The sequence below is a fragment of the Neophocaena asiaeorientalis genome, unplaced genomic scaffold (assembly GCF_003031525.2).
Source record: "Neophocaena asiaeorientalis asiaeorientalis breed wild unplaced genomic scaffold, Neophocaena_asiaeorientalis_V1.1 scaffold360, whole genome shotgun sequence".
Lineage (NCBI taxonomy): Eukaryota > Metazoa > Chordata > Mammalia > Artiodactyla > Phocoenidae > Neophocaena > Neophocaena asiaeorientalis.
The window spans coordinates 32,751-50,360 of record NW_020174485.1 but is presented as its reverse complement, the minus strand read 5'-3'; the positions used below and the strand labels follow the sequence as shown (position 1 = coordinate 50,360).

At 40.4% G+C, this 17,610-nt stretch overlaps 1 protein-coding gene across 1 annotated transcript in view; it reads right to left on the bottom strand.

Moving 5' to 3' along the window:
- ARHGEF9 (Cdc42 guanine nucleotide exchange factor 9) overlaps window positions 1-17,610 on the bottom strand; it is a 353,894-nt gene that overhangs the window by 331,785 nt on the left and 4,499 nt on the right. Inside the window, exon 2 of the mRNA XM_024757237.1 lies at window positions 13,988-14,082. Within this exon, the coding sequence (XP_024613005.1) occupies window positions 13,988-14,082 (95 nt within the window). The remainder of the gene's footprint in view (window positions 1-13,987; window positions 14,083-17,610) is intronic.

Sequence of the window (17,610 nt, the reverse complement as noted above, 5' to 3'; positions counted from 1 at the left end):
AGGGTTTGGAGAGCTTCTTTCCAGGTTAGTGAACACATTGAGGTGTTGGGAGGGTAGTGTGCCTAGAGAGGGTATGGAAGCTCTACACCCCTCCCCCCCATACCTTGTCCTTTGTATCTCTTCCATTTGGCTGTTCCTGAGCAGTATCCTTTATAATAAACCAGGAAAAGCAAGTGAGGCACTTTCCTGAGTTCTGTGAGGTGTCCTAGTAAATTATAGAACCTTTGGGGTAGTGGGAACCCCAAAATTTGTAGCCAAGTAAGACAAAAGTGTAAGTAACCCAGGGACCTGATACTTAAGACTGTTGTCTAAACTGAGGGCAGTGCTGTAGGACTGAACTCTTAAACCTGTGTAGTCTGATATTAATTCTGTATAGTTAGTGTCAGAATTTAATTGAATTGTAGGACACCATTTGGTGTCATAAAATCAGAGAATCAAAGAATTGGTTGATATCAGGAGGGGATGAAAACCTACCAGGTCCTTACCCCAGCCAGGTTGGAGATGGAAACCCCCACCTGTCTGACTCCAGAGCCCAATTTCTGGGCATATGTCAAGTGCTTGTGTAAGGAAAACTCCTTCAAGGAACGTTTTGGCTTCTAGGAGAGTGAGGTTCATCTGGTTCATAGTGAGCTACAGGAATGCTGGTGGCATAACAATTTCATGACATATATATAACTCCCAGATCTGAGTTCCCCACAATCTGAAGCCCCCATAATATGCAGCCAAGGATAGGGCTGAGAAGAACAGCCTCTACTGATCTTGTTCTCCTGGTAAAATGCAAATGGAAATTTGCAAGCTCTTCCAGGTCCCTGAGATAACATATCTTTGCCATATGAGCAAGGAAATCTGCTCTCAACACTGAACTTTTCTCCCGTTCCAAACACTCTTGAAAACCCCAATACCTCAGGGCTTCAGAAGATAATTATCACTCTGGTACTCCCCGATAGTTGCCAACTTGATGTCATGGTTATTATCAGGCCCACTAGGACCTCTGCCTTTTAGGACTCTTTTGAACTTTTGCCAGGATGTCTACCACCTAATCTATTCATCTTGCAGTTCCCAAAGCCTGGTGTGCTGATTGTTGTCTTCACACCTTTGCCCTCTCTTGGTCTGGAAAGAGGTCTCCAATCTTATACCTCTCACTCACCTCCCCACACACACTGTTTTCGGAACTCCTGATCATTTTTCAAAGAACACCTCCTCTGGGATTCAGGATCCAGTCTGTTACCCTGATTTCTCCAAACAGAGTGAAGCACTTCTTCTACAGACCTGCGTTCAATCTTTTTTCTTAGGATGTATCATATTGATCTGATTCCTCATTGGTTTATGGTTCTCTCCTGATTAGACTGTGAACTGCTTGAGAGAACATTTATCTTTTTAAATTCTGTATCCCAACACCCAGCTCAGTTCCTGGAACATAGTCTGTCTTCTGAATAAAGAAATTAACGAATAAACAAATGAACTTATTGAATGACTTAGAGAAAATCATTTCAGTTCCCTGTAAATTTGCAAGGTCCAGAATAGGGATCATTACTGTCTCACAATTTTTGAGGACAAATTAATTATTTCCAATTTAAAAATTCTGGCAAAATTATAGAGATCAAAAGCAAATGAGTGGCTGCCAGGGGAGGGGGGGCCGCACTGACTAGAAAGGGACATCAGGGAACTTTTGGGGGTGACGAAAATGTTCTATATCATGATTGTGTTGGTGGTTACATGACTCTACATGTTTTTCAAAATGCATCAAATTGTACGCTTAAACTTGGTGAGTTTTATTATGTGTAAATTATATATTATTGGTAATAAAGCTGAACCAAAATGGTTTGGATTCTCAGGAAGAAAGGAGCTTTAAAACCCAAGGCTGTGAATGTAATACAGGTAGATGTACTAAAATTAACACAGACTTGATAATCAAGACAACCAGGTTCCAACGCTGGTTCTGCTAATGCTAGCTAATCTTAAGGTTGTTTAATATCAACTTGAGACTTATTCTCTGCCTCTGTTAAATAGAGACAACAATACCTGCCTTGCCCTCCCAGGACATGAGGCTCCAAAGAGATAATGGGTGTGGCTGCATTTAAAAAACTCAACACATATTATTGTGATCAGAATCTCTACTCTGTACAGAAAAATTTAAACGGATCCAGAGACTTTGCCTAGAACCCAGAGTCAAGGGAAATACACTGGATCCTGAAACTCAAAGCTCATCATCCCCAACTCCTCTAAACCAATTTCTCCTCATCGACTGATTAATAAATTTCCTTTGGAAAAATGTTTTCTCAGCCTAGCCTTGGGCGGAAGAGGCTGGCTAATTTTAACTTTGGGGAGAAAGTTTGGTTGGCGTTTGACATGTGGGTTGCAGAAGAGAAAAAGAACCACTGAGGGGGAGCCAATATTTTTCCCTCAGAATGTGGTGACCTGGGTACTGGTCTTGCCTCCAGTGTATCTCCACCAGAGCTTCCTGACTTGATGGCATGAGGCCACTGTCATAGTACGTTTTCCTGTCAGAGATCATCAGCTGATGTTCAGTCTGCCAAGGCCAAGGCCAGCCAAGCTGGGGCCCTAGAGAAAGCAGCAGATGGTGGGGGTGATGGAGACAGAATGTGGGTAAAATAGGTATCAGGTCACTGGGCTTAGAGCCACAAGTATGTCCACCTTCAGTCTGATATCAGCTTGCTTTTTGACCTTGGGAAAGTCTTTTCTTTTTTTCTCAGCTTCATTTTTTCATCTAAAAAGTGTAGATAATACAGTCTTCACAGGTAATAAGTGGTATTATATGTCAAAAGTGCTCTCTTAGCTATAAGGTATGCACACATGTAAAAAAGGCTCCCTTTGACTCCTGGCACTGTTAACAGGAGACCAGGTTGAACTGAGTATTCCCATGGGGTAGGGAGAGTGGTTCTCTCCTCGTCATAGTACCTACCATCTGACCAGACCACCTCCCTTTGCTCTGCCTATTTCATCCCTTCCCATCCTTCAGGGCCAAACTCAAATTCCACTCCCTCTAAGAAGTCTTGAATATTGTAGGCCACCACTAGACTCTTCTTTTTAACTTATCTTGGATTAGTCCCTTGAAAAAGTGTGTTGCTTCAAACTCTGGATTCTCCAGGGATGTGAAAGGCAGAGCAGAGTTCTAGGTCCTGCATTTTGATTTGGAGTCATACAGAGGGTTTGGGTCCTGGTTCTACCATTTGCTAGCAGGGTGACATTAGATAAAGTCATGTTCCCACTTTGAGCCTCAGCATTTTCATGTACAAAAGGAGGATAATATTTATTGACAGGTCTGTTATGAGGTCAAATGAAATGTTGGATTTGAAAGCATTTTGTAAAATTTCACAGAGATTTAAGCCATTTTTATTACTATAATAAAAGGACCAAAGACTGACCAGGACTGCAAAAACAGTTGCCTAAGCACTTCAAGTACTGTGGATGCCATAGAGTTCCCCAAGTGTTCTTGGTGACTTCCATCATTCCCTTTAACCATTGAGCCTGGACACTGTACCCTGCTGGAACCACCTCCCTAGATTTCACCCCTTGAGGCCTTACAAAGCTGGCTTCCCCAAATAAAGGGCCTTCTCACAAATGACCAGTTGCTGCCTTTGAGCATACAAAAATTACTGATTAGGAGGATGATGATCATTTGTTCTCTGAGTAAAAACAGGACCAGCAGGGAGACCTGGCTGAAATAAAAAACAGGTGTTCAGACTTGCCTGTTGATGCCCTTTGTATTAGGAGTAATGGGCCAGCCTAAATCTGGACCAAGGAACAAAAGTGAGGGTAGACTGGCAAGAAGACAAGTGAGCAGAGACAGCAAACAGAAGGCCAGCCCAGTACCATGGAACTCTCCCTCTGGACCTCACTTTGCAACTCGCAAACTAAAACAAAACAAAACAAAAAATCTCTCAACTTCATGACACATTTCCCTGACCAAGAGTTTCTGTCATGAAACAGGCTTGAACTGCTGTGACTAGAAGTCTATTTCTGATATTCAGAAATAAAAAGGAATGACCTATTGACACATTCTGTAACTTGGATGGATCTGAAGGGAATTGTGCTGAGTGAAAAAAGCCAACCTCAAAAGATCATAAAGCTGTATGATTCCAATATAACATTCTTGAAATGACAAATTTTTATAAATGGGGAACAGATTAATTGTTGCCAAGGTTTGGAGGTAATGGTGGGAAGGAGGTGGGTATAGTTATAAACAGGCAACAGAGGGATCCTTGTGGTGATACAACTGTTCAGTATCTTGACTGTGATTGAGGATATATGAGCCTACAAGTATGATAAAATTGTGTAGAACTAAATACACACACACACAAATTAGTATTAGTACAACTGGGGAAATCTGAATAAGATTGGTGGATTATATCAATGTCAGTATTCTGGTTGAAAATGTTGTCATTGGGAAAAGTGGGTAAAGGGTACACAGGATCTCTCTCTATTATTTCTTATATCTGCATGTGAATCTACAAGTACCCCAAAATTTTCAACTAAAAAGAAAAAGGAAAAGAAAGAAATTATAAGTGATCTCACAGGACAAGAAGCAGTGGTTGAAGATAGCCAGGCATGGCATTCATGGAGGAGTAGGGATTGCTGGGAGTGGGAGGTGAGACTAGGGGAATCCAAGAACTAGGAATGAGTTATTTCAGACTGGGGTGGGGTGAGGAGTTTGTAATGTAAGGCATTAAGTGGGATTTCTCTCGGTGTCCTTACCTTCAGTGCCCACGGTCCTCAGGCCTGGCACTCAGGCCACACAGGCTACTGTAGAATCAACCTCAGTAAGACCTCTGGGGCTGCTGAAACCAGGGACTGTGACAATATCCCCCAGTGATGAAACTAATAAAAATGTGATACTCTGGGCACACCAGTTAACAACAATCATGCATGACAGCTGATGATGTTTTGCATATATAGTAATGGTTTGTCTGTCCCAGAGTTCTACAACAGCCTCTCTTCCTGTCTGCTGGCTGGAACCTGTAAGCCAAATTTCAGAGCCTTGAACCTTTCCTCACACTCTGAGGAAGGTTTGGACTCAAAGGGAAATGCTTGGAATGGGTATATTCATTTCCTATTGCTGCTGTAACAAATTACTGAAAATTTCACAGTTTAAAACAACACAACACGAATTTATTATCTTACATTTCTGGAGGTGAGAAGTCCAAAATCAGTCTTACAGAGTGAAAATCAAGGCGTCATTCCTTCTGGAACATAGAGCTGCATTCCTTTGGAGGCTCTAGGGGAGAACTTTTTCCTTTGCCTTTTTCAGCTTCTGAAAGCCATCTGCATTCCTTGTCTCAAGGCCTCTTCTTCCATCTTCTAAATCAACAGAGTAGCATCTTCCAGTCTCTGACTCTGACCCTCCTGCCTCCATCATGACATCTCTTTCTGTTTTCCTACCTCTGTTTTTCCTTTATAAAGACACTTGTGATTATGTTATGCCCACTCAGATAATACAGGATTAATCCCCAATCTCAAGATCCATAAATCAGTCACATCTCCAAAGTCCCTTTTGCTATAAGAGGCAACATATTCATAGGTTCTGGAGATTAGGATGAGGACATCTTTGTGTGGCCATTATTTTGAGTAGCACAGTGGGGAAAGGAGAATCAATGCTTAGACTTTCCCCTAAGTACACTCTGAGAGACGGACAGAGGATAGAGTGCAGGATACTGAGCTGTGGCAAGAGAAGAACTTGAGTCCCACCTTCTCAGATTTCCCAGTTTGACTAAACATGGGTTTTAAGTACCTCTGCTAGGGCAGAACACATAGCAGAGGAAGCACATACAAGGAAGGCCCTGTATCCTTCCTTGGAGGGTCCTCCACAGCCTCTCTCATTTAAGTCAGCACTGGACTTCCAGAGGTACCTTCGAGGCCCAGTTCAAAAGTGAGCTGTCCATAAAATTTCACATGATCCTTTTCTGCCCCTTCCCACACCGGTCAGATGTAACTCATCATCTGGATTTCATAGCACACACATAAGACTTCCACTTAGGTCCTCTAAATTTTGCCTCTAAATCAATAGGTAAATAAGGGGTTATTGTGCTGGCTGGGGTGATTGAGCCCGATTATCAAGGAGAAATTGGACTGTTACTTCACAGTGGAGGTAAGGAAGAGTATGTCTGGAGTACAGGAGATCCCTATGGCAGTGGTCCCCAACTGTTTTGGCACCAGGGACTGGTTTTGTGGAGGACACATTTTCCACGAACAGGGGAGTGGGGATGGTTTAGGTGGTAATGCCAGTGATGGTTCAGGTGGTAATGCAAGTGATGGGGAGCGATGGAGAGCAGCAGGTGAAACTTCACTCGCTTGACTGCTGCTCACCTCCTGCTGTGTGGCCCGGATCCTAATAGGTGGAAGACTGGTATTGGTCCATGGCCTGGGGGTTGGGGACCCCTGTCTTATTGCATCTCTTACTATTACCATGCCCTGTGATTAAAGTCAATGGAAAACTACCCAACCCAGGTAGGACTACTAATGGCCCAGACTCTTCAGAAATGAAGGTTTGGGAACTTCCTTGGTGGTCTAGTGGGTAAGGCTCTACCCTCCCAATGCAGGGGGCTCGGGTTTAATCCCTGGTCAGGGAACTAGATCCCACATGCATGCCACAACTAAGAATTCGCATGCCACAACTAAGAAGTCTGCATACCACAGCTAAGAAGCCTGCATGACACAACTAAGACCCAGCACAGCCAAAATAAATAAAATAATAAATAAATATTTTTCTTTTAAATGAAGGCTTGGGTCATCCCATCAGGTAAAGAACTACAGCCAGCTGAGGTGTTTGTTGAGAGCAAAGTGAATACTGAATGGATAGTGGAAGGAGGTGGTTATGAATACCAGCTATGACTATGTGACCAGTTATAGAAATGAGTACTGTAATTATCATGAGTATTTCTGTCGCATTTTGTTATAAATAAGTTTGTGTGTGTGTTTCTTCCTGGATGTTTTCACTAAATTTACATTTTAATCAGTAAAGCAGATTTTCCTCCATAATGTGGGTGGGCCTCATCTAATCAGTTAAAGTCCTGAATAGAAGGCCCCAAGTAAAAGATAATTTTTCCAGCAGACTGCTTTTATATTTTACCTGGAACTTCAGCTCTTCCTCCTTCATAGCATTCTAAATGGAACATTGACTCTTCTTGGGTCTTCAGCCCACTGGTGAACTCCGCAGATTGGATTTTCCAGCCTCCACAATTACATGAACCAATTCCTTATAATAAATCTCTTTATGTATGTGCATAAATACAAATATGTATTGGTTCTGTTTCTTTGGAGAACCCTGACTAATACAGACAGAGAAGGGGGAGAACAATTTTAAGTTAGAAGAGACCATGTCTTTCTCCACTACTGGAGTAGGAGACCCTTGAAGACAAGGACTGGGTCTGTCTCTTCGCTATATCCTGAGGACTCAGCACAATACCTGGGACAAAGTAGGCACTTAAGTAATGTCTATCAAGCAGATGAGAATTAAATTAATTGATCAATAAATCCTAGGCTTAGTCAGTGGAGCATGGGACTGTTCTAGCACCTTAAAGAAGTTCTATTGGCTAGGCTTCCTAGAGTGGCCATGAATCCACAGTGTAAGAAACAAGTTCATCAAAAATAGTTCAACACTTTCTGGATAATTTGAATAGATCAACACAATGTAGTGGCTCTTAAGCTAAATTTAAAACTATTCTGTCACAAGCATCATAATAAATGGAAACAACTTTTAGAAGTAATGTACTTCATCTCTCTGCCTCAAGCAACACTGTACTCAAGTCCTTTCAGAAGCTTTTACACAGCAACAGGAAGGATGATCCAAGAATCGGCCTCAGTCCTCTAATACAGTATCACTACTAATCTTCAAGTTGTTCTAAACTAAAATCTTCCTAAATATAACAAGAACAAACATTCACTGGGCACGTATCTTATGCCAGATTTTTTGCTTAGATATTCACATATATTAATTACTTTAGCCCTCAGAACAGCCCTAAGAAATAAGTACTATTCTTATTCCTAGTTTATAGAAGAGGAAACTGAGATACAGAATGGTTAAGCAATTTGTCTGAAGTCATACAGGTAATAAGTAGCAGACCTGGCAGGATAGTAGGCTGTCTAGCTCCAGAGGTCATACTCTCAACCATTATGCTCTAATTATATACTAGTCACTTTTCTTAAATAGTAGGTCACAAACCCAATTGTCATAATGCAGAAATCCAGCTTCATCTTGGATCCCTAAGTGAGGCATATTTGTTTACTGGGGAGAAATGAAAGGGAGTTGAGCAGTGGTCAATATGGCAAGCCATATTGGAACCCAAGGAAAAATCAATAATATTGATCCTGTCCTTATTTAAAATTTTGATATTTTGTTAAATGTGGATTTTTACACTAATTTCAGTTTTTTAAAATATTATTTATCCTTATCATTGAGTTCTTTTTGGCATCCTTCTTAAATTGTGTGCCTTACTCACCTCACCCTAGTCCCAGCCCTGGAATTAAGTGGGGCAGAAGGAAATAAAGAACATCTCTGATCACTTTCCTCTGTCCAGTGCTGCTTTCTCTGTGGACCTGGAGCACCTATTTCCTGGGTGACCCAGACAATGATGGGGCCTGGCTTTATGAGGAAAGTTATGGAGACCTCCCTGGCTACCACAACATACCTTTGGTTAAGCTAAAAGGACCTCTGAGGGCATCCAATTCAATTTTCTTATTTCCAGAGGAAGAAACTAAGGCTTAGAGATGTGAGAGAAGAGAAAGTTCCCCAAGTCACCCAAGGCCAGGGCTACAGCTCAGTGCTTCTCACTCCTCATTTAGTACTCTTTCAATGGATTACCATCAGAAAGGATCTCTGGGTCCTGTGGTATAATAAACTTTAAATATTTGGTCCATATCCCTTGTTCCTGGTACATGAGCGCATAAATCCCTTGGAAACTCCAGTGACAAGAGTATCTTTTATATGCTAATGATATATCCCCCCCCCCACCAAACAATAGGGTTTGGAGAGCTTCTTTCCAGGTTAGTGAACACATTGAGGTGTTGGGAGGGTAGTGTGCCTAGAGAGGGTATGGAAGCTCTACACCCCTCCCCCCCATACCTTGTCCTTTGTATCTCTTCCATTTGGCTGTTCCTGAGCAGTATCCTTTATAATAAACCAGGAAAAGCAAGTGAGGCACTTTCCTGAGTTCTGTGAGGTGTCCTAGTAAATTATAGAACCTTTGGGGTAGTGGGAACCCCAAAATTTGTAGCCAAGTAAGACAAAAGTGTAAGTAACCCAGGGACCTGATACTTAAGACTGTTGTCTAAACTGAGGGCAGTGCTGTAGGACTGAACTCTTAAACCTGTGTAGTCTGATATTAATTCTGTATAGTTAGTGTCAGAATTTAATTGAATTGTAGGACACCATTTGGTGTCATAAAATCAGAGAATCAAAGAATTGGTTGATATCAGGAGGGGAAGAAAACCTACCAGGTCCTTACCCCAGCCAGGTTGGAGATGGAAACCCCCACCTGTCTGACTCCAGAGCCCAATTTCTGGGCATATGTCAAGTGCTTGGGTAAGGAAAACTCCTTCAAGGAACGTTTTGGCTTCTAGGAGAGTGAGGTTCATCTGGTTCATAGTGAGCTACAGGAATGCTGGTGGCATAACAATTTCATGACATATATATAACTCCCAGATCTGAGTTCCCCACAATCTGAAGCCCCCATAATATGCAGCCAAGGATAGGGCTGAGAAGAACAGCCTCTACTGATCTTGTTCTCCTGGTAAAATGCAAATGGAAATTTGCAAGCTCTTCCAGGTCCCTGAGATAACATATCTTTGCCATATGAGCAAGGAAATCTGCTCTCAACACTGAACTTTTCTCCCGTTCCAAACACTCTTGAAAACCCCAATACCTCAGGGCTTCAGAAGATAATTATCACTCTGGTACTCCCCGATAGTTGCCAACTTGATGTCATGGTTATTATCAGGCCCACTAGGACCTCTGCCTTTTAGGACTCTTTTGAACTTTTGCCAGGATGTCTACCACCTAATCTATTCATCTTGCAGTTCCCAAAGCCTGGTGTGCTGATTGTTGTCTTCACACCTTTGCCCTCTCTTGGTCTGGAAAGAGGTCTCCAATCTTATACCTCTCACTCACCTCCCCACACACACTGTTTTCGGAACTCCTGATCATTTTTCAAAGAACACCTCCTCTGGGATTCAGGATCCAGTCTGTTACCCTGATTTCTCCAAACAGAGTGAAGCACTTCTTCTACAGACCTGCGTTCAATCTTTTTTCTTAGGATGTATCATATTGATCTGATTCCTCATTGGTTTATGGTTCTCTCCTGATTAGACTGTGAACTGCTTGAGAGAACATTTATCTTTTTAAATTCTGTATCCCAACACCCAGCTCAGTTCCTGGAACATAGTCTGTCTTCTGAATAAAGAAATTAACGAATAAACAAATGAACTTATTGAATGACTTAGAGAAAATCATTTCAGTTCCCTGTAAATTTGCAAGGTCCAGAATAGGGATCATTACTGTCTCACAATTTTTGAGGACAAATTAATTATTTCCAATTTAAAAATTCTGGCAAAATTATAGAGATCAAAAGCAAATGAGTGGCTGCCAGGGGAGGGGGGGCCGCACTGACTAGAAAGGGACATCAGGGAACTTTTGGGGGTGACGAAAATGTTCTATATCATGATTGTGTTGGTGGTTACATGACTCTACATGTTTTTCAAAATGCATCAAATTGTACGCTTAAACTTGGTGAGTTTTATTATGTGTAAATTATATATTATTGGTAATAAAGCTGAACCAAAATGGTTTGGATTCTCAGGAAGAAAGGAGCTTTAAAACCCAAGGCTGTGAATGTAATACAGGTAGATGTACTAAAATTAACACAGACTTGATAATCAAGACAACCAGGTTCCAACGCTGGTTCTGCTAATGCTAGCTAATCTTAAGGTTGTTTAATATCAACTTGAGACTTATTCTCTGCCTCTGTTAAATAGAGACAACAATACCTGCCTTGCCCTCCCAGGACATGAGGCTCCAAAGAGATAATGGGTGTGGCTGCATTTAAAAAACTCAACACATATTATTGTGATCAGAATCTCTACTCTGTACAGAAAAATTTAAACGGATCCAGAGACTTTGCCTAGAACCCAGAGTCAAGGGAAATACACTGGATCCTGAAACTCAAAGCTCATCATCCCCAACTCCTCTAAACCAATTTCTCCTCATCGACTGATTAATAAATTTCCTTTGGAAAAATGTTTTCTCAGCCTAGCCTTGGGCGGAAGAGGCTGGCTAATTTTAACTTTGGGGAGAAAGTTTGGTTGGCGTTTGACATGTGGGTTGCAGAAGAGAAAAAGAACCACTGAGGGGGAGCCAATATTTTTCCCTCAGAATGTGGTGACCTGGGTACTGGTCTTGCCTCCAGTGTATCTCCACCAGAGCTTCCTGACTTGATGGCATGAGGCCACTGTCATAGTACGTTTTCCTGTCAGAGATCATCAGCTGATGTTCAGTCTGCCAAGGCCAAGGCCAGCCAAGCTGGGGCCCTAGAGAAAGCAGCAGATGGTGGGGGTGATGGAGACAGAATGTGGGTAAAATAGGTATCAGGTCACTGGGCTTAGAGCCACAAGTATGTCCACCTTCAGTCTGATATCAGCTTGCTTTTTGACCTTGGGAAAGTCTTTTCTTTTTTTCTCAGCTTCATTTTTTCATCTAAAAAGTGTAGATAATACAGTCTTCACAGGTAATAAGTGGTATTATATGTCAAAAGTGCTCTCTTAGCTATAAGGTATGCACACATGTAAAAAAGGCTCCCTTTGACTCCTGGCACTGTTAACAGGAGACCAGGTTGAACTGAGTATTCCCATGGGGTAGGGAGAGTGGTTCTCTCCTCGTCATAGTACCTACCATCTGACCAGACCACCTCCCTTTGCTCTGCCTATTTCATCCCTTCCCATCCTTCAGGGCCAAACTCAAATTCCACTCCCTCTAAGAAGTCTTGAATATTGTAGGCCACCACTAGACTCTTCTTTTTAACTTATCTTGGATTAGTCCCTTGAAAAAGTGTGTTGCTTCAAACTCTGGATTCTCCAGGGATGTGAAAGGCAGAGCAGAGTTCTAGGTCCTGCATTTTGATTTGGAGTCATACAGAGGGTTTGGGTCCTGGTTCTACCATTTGCTAGCAGGGTGACATTAGATAAAGTCATGTTCCCACTTTGAGCCTCAGCATTTTCATGTACAAAAGGAGGATAATATTTATTGACAGGTCTGTTATGAGGTCAAATGAAATGTTGGATTTGAAAGCATTTTGTAAAATTTCACAGAGATTTAAGCCATTTTTATTACTATAATAAAAGGACCAAAGACTGACCAGGACTGCAAAAACAGTTGCCTAAGCACTTCAAGTACTGTGGATGCCATAGAGTTCCCCAAGTGTTCTTGGTGACTTCCATCATTCCCTTTAACCATTGAGCCTGGACACTGTACCCTGCTGGAACCACCTCCCTAGATTTCACCCCTTGAGGCCTTACAAAGCTGGCTTCCCCAAATAAAGGGCCTTCTCACAAATGACCAGTTGCTGCCTTTGAGCATACAAAAATTACTGATTAGGAGGATGATGATCATTTGTTCTCTGAGTAAAAACAGGACCAGCAGGGAGACCTGGCTGAAATAAAAAACAGGTGTTCAGACTTGCCTGTTGATGCCCTTTGTATTAGGAGTAATGGGCCAGCCTAAATCTGGACCAAGGAACAAAAGTGAGGGTAGACTGGCAAGAAGACAAGTGAGCAGAGACAGCAAACAGAAGGCCAGCCCAGTACCATGGAACTCTCCCTCTGGACCTCACTTTGCAACTCGCAAACTAAAACAAAACAAAACAAAAAATCTCTCAACTTCATGACACATTTCCCTGACCAAGAGTTTCTGTCATGAAACAGGCTTGAACTGCTGTGACTAGAAGTCTATTTCTGAGCAAGAATATTCAAGTTGGAGGGTAGTGATAGTGAAAGCTAAGTCACTAGGACAGATAGCTCTGGGAATTACATTCTTAGCTGTAACTTCTCACCAGGGTTTAACCACAGAGCTGTAGATACTTGCTCCCACAAAGACAGACTCATGCAGACACAGAGACACACTAGAAGGCAGGCATCTGCACACATCTCAAGCAAAAAGATGCAAACGAACAGGCCCATAGGTCCAAACACATACAAAAAAGCACCAGACGTCAAAATACCCAAAGATAAACTCAGATAAAAGGCTATCTATATAGAGAGATATAGATATATAGATAGGGAGAGAGAGAGGCACTTAGAAGCAGAGAGTTAGGAAAACACATTGTAGTCATGCTCCGGGACACCCATATGTTCATGAAAGAAGTATTTTAACAGGCATGTAGATGGACAAAGATGCATATATAGGCATATGTGAACAGGCATGCACATGCACAGAGAAATAGCAAGAGAAAACTACACTTACTATACTCACATAAGTACTCAACAGACATGGATATAAAGACATGGAGGTATAGAGGCCTGCTAACATTGAACTCCTATGCATCAGTTATTATATCTGCATTTATAAAACATCTTCTCCAAGGAAATGCACATAAACATGCCACCAGTTACCACTGAAGTTGATCATGAACTTAAAGGATATAATAAAAGTAAATCAAATTACACACGCTTTAAAAATCTCTCAGCCCACCCTCCAATCTGCCACAGGAAAGGCAGCCAAAGACATCAGCAGCAGCAGGATGTGTGGAAGCCATAGAATGTCCTCGATTTATCTCATAGAAAAATTAACCTCAGGGAGAAAAGGTTAATGTTCCCAAGTTTTTGTAGTCATAAAATAGCTCAGACACCCATTTAAAAAATTGCCTCCATTCCACATGCTGGAAGCTCTAATACTTGCAATATGTCTAGTAAAAAGAAAGCTTAGAGGAAATAACTGTTCCTGGAGGCCCAATGAGTTCCAAAGGGACTAAGAATGAGGTCTTACCTCATTAATGTACTTGGTTCCTGGTCCCTGGGGTTTCAAGTATCCACCAATGTTCTTGCAGGTTTCTAGTGTCTTGGAACCCTGGTCTAAGTTACCTGTGGTAAGAGAATACCCTTTAGATTGAATACAGACCTCAGCTTCTTTTAGAGAGTTTCTGGCTGTCAGTTCACCTGATACACCTCTCAGAGCCACCATAATTGAGGTGGATGAGGGATGGGAGGGAAAGTTATGCTCCAGTGAGTCCAGTGATGGGGAGAAAAGGGGCTAAAATTAGTCAAGAAGGAATCCAAAGCCAATATCTGAAGTACCCTGGACTTTCTTATACTGCTCAGAGAATATCTTGGGAAAGGAAGAACCTCAGGATCCTGTCAGGCACCATGAAACAAGAATTCCAGGTCTGAACAATTTTCTAGTATTTGAAATCTTAGGTGGTATGGGGAGCTTGGTTAATTAAAATATACAAATATTGTCAAAACCTTGTTTCCATCAATAGCTCTAATTTTTTGCCCCTCCCAACACTTCCTCAGTTCTAACTTTTCATTTCTTTCTGTAACCCACCTGTTAAGAAGAAATATGAGTAGTGGATGTGTCCAGAAATCTGGGAGTAGGAAGAGAAACCAAGGACATATCTAATCAGAACCAATAAGCAAGTGAAATCTGTGTTCTTAGAACAATCAAAGAGCACTGCCTCAATTTAAAAGATGAGGATACTGAGATTCAAAAAAGGGAAAAGATTGGAACAGGCCACACGCAAGCACAGAAAGAAACCCAGCAACAATGAGTTTAAATCAAGTAGATATAATTATGGTCACATATATAAACCCCATGATAACCAAAAATCAAAAACCTACAATAAATACAAAAAAAAAAACCAGAAAGAAAGGAACCCAGCAATACTACAAAGGAAAATCATCAAACCACAATAGGAGAAACAAAATGAAGAAATTAAGAGAGAAGAACTACAAAAAAACTGGAAAAAAGGTAATAAAATGGCACTAAGTATATACCTATAAATAATTACTTTAAATGTCAATGGACAAAACACATTGATCAAAAGACATAGGGTGGCTGATTGGATAAAAAAACAAAACAAGACCCTTCAATAGGCTAAATACAAGAAACTCACTTCAGGGTTAAAGACACACACAGACTGAAAGTGAAAGGATTGAACAAGATATTTCATGCAAATGGAAAAGACAAAAAATTGGGGATAGCAATACTCATATCAGACAAAATAGACTTTAAAACAAAGGCTATAGCAAAAGACAAAGAAGGACATTATATAATGATAAAGGGATAAATACAAGAAGAGGTTATTACAGTAATTAACATATATGCAGCCAATACAGGAGCACTTAAATATATAAAGCAAATACTAACAGATGTAAAGGGAGAAGTTGACAATACAATAATAGTAGGAGAATTTAACACCCCACTGACATCCATAAACAGATCATCCAGACAGGCAATCATTAAAGCAACAGTGGTCTTAAATGACACAATACACCAGTTGGAATTAATTGACATCTATAGAACATTACATATACTAAAGAGCAGAATAAATATTCTTTTCAGTTACACATGGAACGTACTCCAGAGTAGATCACATAATAGGTCACAAAACAAGCCTCAACAAATTTAAGAGGATAGAAATTATGTCAAACATTTTTTCAGACCACAACAACCTAGAACCTAGAAATCAACTGTAGAAAGAACAATGGGAAAAGAAAAAAGCAGAGGGAGACTAAAAAACATGCTACTAAAAAACAAAGGGCCAGCAATGAAATCAAAGAGGAAATCAGAAAATAACTCCAAGCCAAATGAAAATGGAAACGCAACTTTCCAAAACCTATGGGATGCAGCAAAAGCAATTCTAAGAAGGAAGTTCATAGCAATACAAGCCTTCTGCATGAAACAAGAAAATCTCAAATAAACAACCTAACCTACACCTAAAAGAATTAAAAAAAAAAAACTAACAAAACTAAAAATTAGCAAAAGGAAAGAAATAATAAAGATCATAGAGGAAATAAATAAAATACAAATTTAGAAAGTAGAAAAGTTCAAAGAAACCAAGAGCTGGCTTTTTGAAAAGATAAAAATGATAAATCTTTAGCCAGGCTCATCAAGAAGAGAGAGAGAATCCAAATAAATAAAATAAGAAACAAAAGAGGAGAAATAATGGCTGATACCACAGAGATAAAAAAATTAATGAGAGAATACTATGAACAGTTATATGGCAAAAAATTGGACACCTAGGGCTTCCCTGGTGGTGCAATGGTTGAGAGTCCACCTGCCGATGCAGGGGACATGGGTTCGTGCCCCAGTCCAGGAAGATCCCACATGCCACGGAGCAGCTGGGCCTGTGAGCCATGGTCACTGAGCCTGCACATCCGGAGCCTGTGCTCTGCAATGGGAGAGGCCACAACAGTGAGAGGCCTGCATACCACACACACACACACAAAATTGGACACCTAGAAGAAATAAATAAATTTCTAGAACCATACATCCTGCAAAGTCTGAGTCAAGAAGAAACAGACAATTTGAACAGACTTATCACTAGAACTGATATTGAGTTTGTAATAAAAAAAAAACATACTCACAGCAAACAAAAGTCCAGGACCAGACAGCTTCACAACAGAATTCTACCAAACATATAAAGTAGAACTATTACCTATCTTTCTCAAACTATTCCAAAAAATTGAAGAGAAGAGAACACTACTAAATCCATCCTACAAGGCCAACATTACCCTGATACCAAAACCAGAAAAAGATACTACAAAAAAGAAAATTAAAGGCCAATCAATATATTTGGTAAATATAGATGCAAAAATCATCAACAAAATATTAACAGACTGCATCAAAAAATATATAAAAAGTATCATATACCATGATCAAGTTGGATTTATTCCAGGGTCACAAGGATGGTTCAACATTGACAAATCAAACAATGTGATACAACACATTAACTAAAGGAAGAATAAAAATCACATGATCATCTCAGTTGATGCAGAAAATGTATTTGACAAAATTCAACACTTATTCATGATGAAAGCACTCATCAAAGTGTGTATAGAGGGAACATATATCAATAAAGGGCATTTATTACAAACCCACAGCTAATACAACACTTAATCATGAAAACTGAGAGCCTTATCACTAAATTCAGGAACAAACAAGGATGCCCACTCTCACCACTTCTGTTTAACACAATATTAGAAGTCCTAGCTATAGCAATCAGAAAATAAAAAGAAATAAAAATATATCCAAATTGGAAGGGAAGAGGTAAAACTGTCACTATTTGCAGATGACATGATACTTTATATAGAGAACTGTAAACTATCTGTGCAAAAACTATTAGAACTAACAAATTAATTAAGCAAGTTTCAGGTTACATGATTAATATGCAGAAATCTCTTGGTTTCTATACATTAATAATGAAACATTGGAAAGGGGAAGTAAAAAAAAAAACAACACAATACCTTTTAAAATCACATTTAAAATACCCAGGAGTTGACTTCAGACTATACTACAAAGCTACAGTAATTAAGACAGTATGGTACTGGCACAAAAACAGAAATATAGATCAATGGAACAGGATAGAAAGCCCAGAAATAAACCCACGC